This window comes from Haliotis rubra, unplaced genomic scaffold, assembly GCF_003918875.1.
Source record: "Haliotis rubra isolate DU_JTF1 unplaced genomic scaffold, ASM391887v1 Scf1707, whole genome shotgun sequence".
Lineage (NCBI taxonomy): Eukaryota > Metazoa > Mollusca > Gastropoda > Lepetellida > Haliotidae > Haliotis > Haliotis rubra.
Window position 1 is genome coordinate 15695 of NW_025765678.1, and position 11312 is coordinate 27006.

The 11312-nt window shown below is 39.3% G+C and overlaps 1 protein-coding gene across 1 annotated transcript; it reads right to left on the reverse strand.

Annotated features, from left to right (window-relative positions):
- Nucleotides 1-7578: 7578 nt before the first annotated feature.
- Nucleotides 7579-10542, reverse strand: LOC124272584. Its single transcript, XM_046707787.1, has 2 exons — nt 10374-10542; nt 7579-8947 (listed from the first exon to the last, which is right to left on the reverse strand). Exon 2 carries the CDS (start codon nt 8944-8946, stop codon nt 7825-7827), a length of 1122 nt encoding a protein of 373 aa, XP_046563743.1. The 5' UTR covers nt 8947; nt 10374-10542; the 3' UTR covers nt 7579-7824.
- Nucleotides 10543-11312: the final 770 nt, after the last annotated feature.

The following is an 11312-nucleotide window of genomic DNA, read 5'->3' on the forward strand; positions in this document are numbered from 1 at the left end:
GGAGGTATTGATATTTCTTGTCACTTCTCTATAACCATGGATGAATATAGACGTTTGTCCAAATCTAGAAAACGTAAGAGATTCATCCAAACTTTGTGCGTGGGTTCATCACTAGAGAACGCCTTGTTTTGGAAAAGGAAAGGAGTAGATATTGGTGGGAAGTAACTGTACCACGTTTTGATGAAACCCATTGTAGAGAAAACGTCAGAATGTCAAGGGACATGTGCCAGCGCATCTGTGAAAAGTTCCATCTTCACATTCAAAAAGATTCGAGTAGCAGTGGCAATATACTACTTGGCCACAACAGTAGAATATCGCATTGTTGGTAATCTGTTTGGGATTCACAGGTCAACAGTTTCTTGTGTAGTACATGAAGTGTGTTATGCCACTTGTACACACGTGTTTCCTGATGTTGTGAAGTTTCCTATAGGTGAGGAAAGCTTCAAAGCTTACCACAGACTGGAAGGAAAGAGTGGGTAGTGCTAACAATGATGGTGACATGCCGGGACATGCCTGTCGTCGTCATTGCAGATCCGGCCTGTCGCATGTCTCACTAGCTCTTAACACTTTACGGCAACGGAGGAACCCAATCGGATGAGAAGTCATACTTCAACTTCCGCTTCAGCAGTGCCCGGATGCTCATTGAAATACATTAGGACACTTCAAAGGAAGATGAAGGCGCATAACATGTATGAATCAAACCACATGTTCAACCCTGACTGGCTGGATGAGGTTGAGATACATGATGGCGACCAAGGACCACAAGGTCAAGTTGATACCACTGGACAAGAATGTTGGACATATGATGGATGATGGATTGGCATATGGTTGAGGAGTTTTCAAGATGAACTGTAGCATACGCAATTGGTGTTCTCTGTCAGAAGCTTTCTGTCTTTCTCCTCTATCCAGTTTCCTAAGTGCAAGCTCTCTATTTTCTTTCTCGTCATTTTTCTCATTTCCAGCTCAATTTGTTCCTTTCCAACTCAATCTGCCTTGCTTCAATATCTTCATTAGGTTTAGCAAACTAGTCCATGACAGTTTTCAAAGTTGTTTTCAGTTTGGGTTTTCTTTGTTTTCCTTTTTTGTTTCTTTTCATATGACCATTTTGTTGGCCATTTTTAACACATTCATAATCTCCTGGCTCAGCAAGTTCGACATCATCAGCAATGTTGTCGGTAACATGATCATCAGTAACTTCAAGATCAGATATGTCTGTATCTGATGCAACTGACTGCTGGAGACTTTGAATGCCCTTTCCAGGTGATGTCGCAAAATTTCATTTAGCTGTTCATAAAATGTGCAGAGTTTTCGCGTCTGTCCACTCCTCTTAAGTGAATCCCTACACTGTCTATATCATTTTAAAGTGTTTTCGTTCGTTCTGTGCATTGTATGGCCGTTTTCGCAAAGCCCAGTTCATGCATTACTTTGTTCACCTTTGAAATAACAGCTGTATCAGCTTTTGAGGGGCTGTGAAGAAGGGACTGGATGGGCATGTCTCCGCAGATACTAAGCAGACCCTTTGTCTCATCGTCTGTCCAGAAGGGACTGAATGGGCATGTCTCCGCAGATACTAAGCAGACCTTTGTCTCATCATCTGTCCAGGCTTAACCACGTCGTAAACGCTTGTTTATCGGAGGCATGTTGTTTCCAGTGTAGAGCTACAGATTAATGACAGGGTGGGTAGTGCATACCAACAACATACATACCAACAAAATGCATGTCTTGATTTCCTCGAAAACCATTCCATTATAAGCAGGGATGGATGGTTTTACAAATGTACCCCTGGTTGTATTTAGCTTGATAGACCCTTTACATGACACTTTTACACTGAATTTGCTCCACCTCTTGACCAGGGGCAGAATACCCCCTGTGGGTATAATTTACCCCCTGTTAGACCCGTTTACACGACAAAATTTGCCTCTCAGGGGTATTTTAACCCCATGTGGTATTTTACCCACGGGGGCCAAGGGGTGCATGTAAACAAGGCTTTATACATCTAATGCAGTACAATACTGGTGTAGAGTCTTAAACATGCCTGATTATAGATTACCAAAACAGTGTTAGCTTATGTTACTATCCTTAAACAATGTAGGTCGCACTTCATGGGCACCTAGAATAAAATATATTCTTTTCCAATTTGGTTTTGGTTTTGCTTGGATAAGTCAGGAGAATTGTAATCAAAAAGTCTTTATGACATTATTTAAACAAAGATTATCTGACAATTTATTCCAGTCGTGGCAATTATCTTTACAAGATAACAGAAAGTGTACTTATTATAAACATTTTAACTCTATGTTAACTGTATTAAAATATGTGTTACATAATGAGCTTCCTCAATATTTAAAAATATATTTGCTAGATTCGGGTGTTGCAATTTTAGACTAGCCGTGGAAAGGGGCAGATATTCTGATATTAACTATAATGAAAGGTAGTGTCTATATTGCAAATCTAATGGTATTTTATTAATTGAAGATGAATGCCATGTATTTTATGTGTGTGAAACATACTCTAGTATCAGGAATAAATATATTAAGAAATATTTCAGTAATTTCCCCACAATTATAAATTTTATATCTATTGAAAATATGGATATGATAAAAATGTATGTTTATTCATATATCATGTAAACAAGAAACACAAAGTGTAAATACTGAAAAATGCGCTGATGTGTTACATATTATCATGAGTGTATTTTTGGCCGGAGGCATGTTACTGAATAAAATGTCTGTCTGTCTGTCTGTCTGTCTGTCTGTCTGTCATACACGTGTTGAAAATAATACTGCAACAGGCAGGGGGGGGGGCGCATTTCGTTTTATCCGTCAGTTCTTTATAAGCGTGTTCGTTATAAATGTAGTTTATTGTATACTCATATATGTATATATGTATATATTCAATTCTATACTCAAGCACTATATTTCGTTTTATTGTCTTTGTTCTTTAGCGCCATACTCAACAAGTCCGTCTGTCTGACAGCGGTCTGTAACAATACTGTCTGAACCAGACAAGTCAGTGTCGTATCACATGGAGTTCCGACGAACACACACACACACGCAAAACACAATTGTCATGGCTCGTCACTATATGGCTGTTATACTGCCGATGTCACGTAAAGCTCAACTCAACTGAACTTAATTGTCATGGGCGCGGATCTTTTAGCCAACTGTGTTGAAAAGAAATGAAACACAGAGTTTCATATTTTATATAATGTGTATACATAACATGTCCAAATGCTCTGCTCCATAACAGTGTTTTTTTCTGTTGATAAAATAAATCTCTAGCATATAGCAACATTTCATGGGGGCCCCCTTTGGATTCATTTTCAGGATTTCAACGAACACATTATTTAATATAAATATAGTGAGTGAGTGAGTTAAAATTTAACGTCACATCGGCAATATTGCAGCCATATCGTGACGAGAACAGTTGATATCAATATTCAAATCAATAAATGTATAACGTAAAAACCTTTCATCGAAGGACAGTAAAACTACTAGAATACCACAGCTTTTAATTTAAAACTAGTACGCAATCATAAAAATCATCTCATATCACGAGGGACAACAGTACAATATAAAATGGGCTATAGATCACCAGCAACTGAAGGTTGATCACCATACTAAGGACCATGGGGACTTACAGTACCTTTGCTACGTATATGGACCCCAAAGGCCAGTTGGATTTACATCATCCCTTCAGCAGCCGTCGAGTTATTAATTTAAACTTCCAATTATAACATAGTTATCTATTTATAAATCAGTTTACAAATCTAATTCTTTTAAAAATGCAATAATTAAATGAGAACTTATATTATTAAAAAGATCCTTCATAGTTCGTTATCTCTTGTGGTGGAATATTCAACACAGTCTAGCAAGACATGCTTGACTGTGATTCTTTCATCACAAGGGATACAAAACAGGAGGATCCTCACCTTTCAAGACCGCCTCCGTGGTGTAGTGGTTAGAGCGTCCGCCCGGAGAACGGAAGGTCGCGGGTTCGATCCCCGACAGCGTCATACCAAAAGACGTTAAATCGTGGTACTTGTTGGTCCCTGTCTGGCGCTCGGCATTAAGGGGTACAACAAGGACTGGTCGCCTCGGAGTCAGTATAATGTGTCTGAGTGGGGTATTTCTGCTTCACTGCGGCATGGTATCTAGCACTATAAAACCAGCTTCAGTCTGGGCTAGTACAAGCAGCCGCACATACACATACAAACGCATGCACGTCGTCATATGAGCGAAATATTCTCCAGCACGACGTTAAACCCACTTTCACCTCACCTCACCTTTCAAAAGGTATTCATGAGTATATATTTGTGTGGCCAATACGACATCGTTGCATGATGACCTCTTCAAATCTGGACTGACAACCCAAGTAGGTGTAACCAATGTAAGGTTTTATGTCATGTAATTTATTAATACCCATTGCATCAGATCACGGATGTAAGTTCTAATGCTAGCTTTGTACTCCGAGTATGGGATAAGAAGTGGTGTCACGGATTTGTTGAGTGCTGCCTTGGCAGCAAGATCGGCCATTGTATTCCCAGAAATTCCAACGTGGCTGGGTAACCAACAGAGGACGATGTCGTACTGGCCAGTTGCAAGATCATTATATAATTCTATAATTTCTATTAAAAGTGGATGTTTACAAGAAAGATTTTTAATCGCCTGAAGGCAAGAAAGAGAGTCTGAAAATATTATATATTGTTTATAATTAGGGTGTTTTTTAATATATTTAAGCGCTGTTAGCAAAGGAGGAGAAGAACGAAGACGGGAAGGAGATATATTTCCAGCACAATGCCAGCCGCAGTAATGAATGGCTTAATTCTAAGCCCAAGAGGAGAACAGGAGAAGATTTCTTGTTTTAAAAATCCTCATAAAGAGGATTAAAGAAACAGTGAAATGCAGGATTAAGCTCGTTAGTATATAGTTTTGTAAAATATTGTAATTTTATACGCGTTGGGTAAGAGAAGGCTCATCTGCCTCGACGTAGAGACTGTCAACAGAAGTTCTTAATGACCCATGACAAAGTCTCAGACCTTGGTGGTGGACAGAATCTAATAGTTTTAGGTTGCTTTTGTAAGCTCCACCATATATGATGGAGCCATAATCACGCCACGAGCGGACCAATGATCTATATAGGTGTAGGAGGGTAGTTTGATCCCCTCCCCACTTTGAATTAGAAACTACTTTCAATAAATCGAGTGCCTTCAGTCATTTATTTTAAATCTATTTAATATGCGGCATAAAAGTCAAATGGGAGTAAAAATATAGACCCAAGAACTTGGCATCTTTGACAACTTTGATTGGAGTGCCATTTAAATTTAGTTCTGGGTCCTTATGCGACTTATATTTTCTACAGAAGTGTATACAATTAGTTTTGGACTTTAAAGCCGTTTTCAAGACACCATTTATTGATTTTGTTTAAACACAAATGCAGTTGCCGTTCAATAGTATGCATATTTTTACCGCGACAAGAAATATTAATATCTTCAACAGAAAGTGATCCATCGATTGAATAATTTAAAACCTTAGAGAAACTATTTATTTTAATGCTAAACAATGTTACAGATAAAATACTTCCTTGTGGGACACCCTGATCCTGATTATAATGGTCAGACAGGGTAAAACCCACGTAGACTTGAAATAATATAAATATGGAGGAAATGTACCACATTCAATATAAACAATTGTATATGTACTTTGAGTTTTGACACTAAGGAGCTGTGTACATTCCTGAATTGTTTTAATCCCCATACCTCAGCTCATGCAGTAAAAATGAAATGAATTTTCATGTTAAAAATCTGAAAGCATGACTTGAAACATGTATCACAGAGAAATTGTATATTCTTTGTTAAACCAGATATGGTCTTCTCTTCCATGTACAGAATAATGGTAACTTCCCTCTGTGGCACATGTCCCTGTCACACATCACTGATTTCACAGGCCACGGAGGGAAATTGAGTAGAGGCCACGTGCCACAGAGGTACATGTCACCAGTTTCAATTAACGAGGTGTGAATGGCTGAATGGTGAAAGTTTATTATTACTATGTGTTAGCGGGGTATAATTAATTAATTGTTGAATCGCTACTGATGGTATTGTGGTAATCTCTTCTTTGTGGGTTTCTTATGCAATTTCGTAACAACCTCTCATATAATGCTATCAATCTGCCAATTAAGGTCCATCAATTAAATCCCGTGTTAATGACCTAACACCTTATCAGTCATGGCACTCAAGGACACACAAAACGACCATAGGCCACAGCGGGAAACTTCATCTGGATGATTAAAATCTCATAGGCCAAAGAGGGAAATACCACAGAGGTACTAAACCAGAACAATCAACACAAGTGAACACCTAAATATTACTAGTGTGTAATTACATCCAACGTTTCTCATTTGGAGGATCACTCTCTCATTGTGTAATTCAATATTTTCAAATTACCAGCCTTTATCCCATTTGCGTAGATCGATGCTCATGATGCTGATCACTGGATGATCACTCGATTATTTACAGACCGCCGCCATATAGCTGGAATGTTGCTGAGTGTGACGTTAAACATAAAACCAACCAACCAACATCCCCATGTACTATTCGAATTTATACCAATACCTTATGTATGTGTATGGTCCTACTACTCATGCCCTGTGCAACTCATTTGAAACAGCCATCAAGACATATACTTCGACTAACAATTGACCTTGTGAATACCTGGGATTAAACTTTCTTAGTAAAGTACAGATTCTAGTACAATTTTTGGGGTTGAGTCACATCAGGGATTAGAACCCACACTACTTGCCAGCATACAAAGCCGGCGACCTCACCCACTCAGCCACCAGGTACGTTTATTGGTCCGTGATTTGAACCCTCACTCTCAAAGTGAGGCAACAAATCGCCGACACAATGTGATTTACTGTTAAAGTGTTATCCCCAATATAACATTTAAATGTTACTTTCGACCTTTCACTAAAATGGCATTTCTATTCAATAATACTATTAAAAAATACGTATATGATGGGACTTCGAAAAAGAGACCTTCAAGGTCACCCCAAAGTAGAAATAAAGGTCATATGGTAAAACACCCGGATGTGACCTTTAACCAAGAGTCAGTCATCTGTGATTGCAGCATGTAAGAAAATTGTAAACGTTATTTAAGACAAAAACAAGATTTATTAACAAAACTTATAGGTTTTTTGTGAGGTAGAACCCCATTTGAAATGGCTGTTCATCGGAGGTAATAACGGTAAATGGCTGGTTCAGATCCTCGCTCAAGGCGGTGCAGCATTCAGTCCTGGCCAATGAGATTCGGCGAAGCCCTATCCAGAATGATGAGAACTGAATTCTCGGTCCATTCCGCGAGTTGGACAAAATCAGAGTCAAGTGCAGAAACTGTGAGCTATGGTGCGTATCATAATTCAAATAGCAAAGGTGAGTGAGTGAGTTTCGTTTTACGCCGCACTCAGCAATATTCCAGCTATACGGCAGCGGTTTGTAAATAATCGGGTCTGGACCAGACAATCCAGTGATCAATAGCATGAACATCGATCTGCCAATTGGTAACCGATGACAAGTGTCAACCAAGTCAGCGAGCCTGACCACACGATCCCGTTAGTAGCCTCTTACGACAAGCATGGGTTACTGAAGATCAATATTCTAATCCGGGCCTTCACGGGTATCAAATAGCAACAGCAAAAACTCAGTGAAATTATGAAATGCTCAGAAACTGTAACAGTCATGGTAAACACAGTTTTGTTCATCATTTGAAATTAATGCTTTCCCTGATGAAACCGTTTCATAAAGAGTTTTAGCGAACCAGAGGTTTTTCGTTAACTCTTTAGTTTATTCAGTTCTTGATCAGACACCACTTCATCCAATACTTGATAAGGCACCAAATCTTGGTTCTCGTCTGTTCTGTCCTCCTTACAGAACTTCCAGAAGAGGAAGGAGAGAGCTGAAGCCACCAGCATGGGGAGGAGGGCGAACACGATCACATACATCCATGCTCTTGCCTTACAACTGCTCCACATGTCAATGCTCTGATGACGTGCTCTCCGGCTGCTGTGAAACACCACGCTCTGTTCAGGATTAAGGGAGACATCAAAGCGGCAAGATGGTTTACCTGGGACAAACGTACAGTTTGATGTCGCTTTCGACACATCATACAAAGTCCGTTTGATGAAGAAGTTTGCCGTCGATGATGCATCAAAGAGTCCATCGTTGAAGAACACAAAGAAATAGTTGTCTGCTTCTGAGGAGTTCATTGCATAGGTGTCAAGAGACTGCAAGTCGTGTTTGTAGATGTAACATCCACTACAGTCTCCTTTACCGTCCAGCCATGTTTGAAGGTTGCTTTCTCCTTGGATCACAAAGATTTTCGTGAATATTGAAAATATGTTGCTGCTGTTGAACTGTAGTGTTGACCCGGGGAGAAGATAGAATCCCCAGTATTCGTAATTATTTCTAACTATGGTCATCTTGTAGCTTGTATTAAACTCCTCAGTCCTGTTAAGATCTACCACGGGTTCCTGGTCAAAGGTGTAGGCTTCGAAAGGATCGCTGGAGTTGAGAGTGAGGCTCTGACAGAAGACGTTGTTCACGTGGTCCTGTACTTTCCGCATGTCTGTTGGCGCAGCCTGGAACTTGTTGGTGCCGAGGACGTTGATACTGATGAGAAGTCCGGCGGTGAGGACGGCAGTGGCAACATAGATCCAGAGGAGTGCGATGCGGAGGTAGCGGGACATTTTCCTGATGCAGAGGAGAATGCTGGCAATGTTGATGCCAAGGACGACGAGTTTGCAGCAGCATTTCTCGCACTCTGCGTCGCCGCTTACTGAGGTGCTATGTGTGGTATGGTGGTAGTGGTGTATGTGGATTCCCCCAGTGCTAAAACCACCGCCACTGAACCCGCCTCCCCCGCCACTAGAGAAACCTCCGGCACCGTGTGTCATCCTAAAAACAGAAAGGGAAAACGTTTGTCTCAACATGCAGTGATCTGTGATCGATAATTTCTAATTACATGTACATGTATGTACTTCTTTAGTGATATTTAATGTAGACATGTTTGAATCCATATGATACACATCAAATCTGAGAAAACATTTACCCGAATTATATGTAACTTTGATCCTTTATCAAATATTCTGCCTCTCATTCAAATATATTCCAGAGTTACAGATAACTTTTTGGGTCATTGAGTTATGTACTCGCTTGTGTTCATTTCAATTGGGTACCTTAATGTTCCTTTGAGTAACCAAATATATTGTACCCACCTCACACAAAATTGGGTATTTTGACATTTTCCATTAATTGTAAAAATCTAATAAACTTTAAATGTTGGTTTAAGTGTTCAGGTGTTGAAACTGAACCTCCCAATTTACCTCAGTTATCTCTTTGTATTTGTACGCATGTAATATCAAATTTATTGAGTATTTACAAAACTTCAAGCGTACTCTTACGCAATAGACTTAATAGGAATTGAATTTTCACTAAAGCTGCGTAGATTACACACTTATTTTTATTTGTACCTCGGGGGCACATGTATGCTTGGAAAGAAATGTTTCGAATAAACGTGTGTCTTTTAAGTCGCATCGTGATTTCATTTGTAATGACAGTACGATACAACACATATGTAAAAGTCTGTCAGTTAATGTCTGGAATTTGGCGAAGCTAACCTTAATAAATGAGGACATTTCAGTAAATAATGCATTTGTTAATACAGTCTATATCCTGTGTTGTAAAAACACCATGTTACATTTATATAATGGCGGTGAACTGCTAATATAATCATGTCTCACCACAAACAGAACATGTCTTACCACAAACTGAGCATGCCTTATCACAGACAATGCTATATGTGTAACTACAGTGAGTGAGTAAAAATTTAACGTCACATCGGCAATATTTCAGCCATATAGTGACGAGAAATGTTTTATATAAACAATCAAGTAAAGTTGCTAAATAATCAATCATCGAAGGACTGTAAAATAACTACAGTATCACAGATGGAGTCTAAAACTAGCATGAACATGTAAAACTATTTTATTTACGAAGACAATACAATATAAAAACGGGCTATAGATCGCCAACAACTGAAGGTAGATCACCATACTAGGAACCATGGGGACTTACATTACTTTTGCTACCTGCATGGATGTAACTACAGAGCCACATCTCACTACAAAAAGCATCCGTGGCTCACAACTAACCAAACTCTGGCTATTGTTTCCACTGACATTGTTCTTCACCTTCGATGAGCATTGAAAATTCATCTCAAAATAACGAATTCGTACAGCGTCAGAATTCAATATTAAAATTTAACTCACTCCTTCTGATAATACATAATCATTATTAACACTCAGAAATGCATGCCTCTCACCTCAAATTTCAGATTATTCTCAATACGATTTCAATCAATGTTCACGACAACCAGGGTGCACTTGCTTGTGATGAACAGGTATGTTTCCAAACCGCTCTGTATATAGGTGTTATATGAAACTCGGTGATATACTTCCCTGTGTGAGGATGTAGAATGACACGACACTGCTCTCTCTCCCTCTATATATAGATGCTGTAACGCTGGCGGTGATTTTCCTGCTTGTGATAATTAATGGTTTATAGGGCAAACTGCCCTGACCTACTTGTGATATCTTTAGATAGACCGTATGGTGTCTCTGTCGTGTACATATGTAAATATAGCGGTTTTACTCACCACAGTTATTGATAACTGTTGTGTCTGTTACAAACAGTCTTGCCAAATCCTATGTGAAATCAGATATGAAATATCATATTACATGACGGACCGGCGTGTTCACATTACGTTGGTAAACATGTGACAAGGAATTGGACGTTGCGACACACTGTGTGTGGAATTTTACCTATCATGATTCACAGGACAGTTGCCCAATTCCAAACAACCGTCACACAATATGTCTTTGTTGCCATTTAAGGAAACTTTTAATGCTTTTGAATGTTTTATTATCACAGGGGAGGTTCTGTAAGCCAGTGGTGACAGTGTTTGGTGGCCTTTCTTTTTGACCACGTTCGATTCCCCAAATGGATAAATCATGTTGTTGATCACTGGATTGTCTTGTCCAGACGCGATTATTTACAGACCGCCGCCATATAGCTGGAATATCAGGCGCGTAGCAAGCCAATATTTTCGTGTAAGCCCGATAGGTTGCAAACAACAATCAGGTGTAAGCCCGGGCTTTTTCTATAATGGTAGCTACGTCCCTGAATATTACTTAGTGTGGCGTAAAACTAAACTCCTGTGAACTCACTCACTCACTCACTCCAAACGGATACAAAATATGAA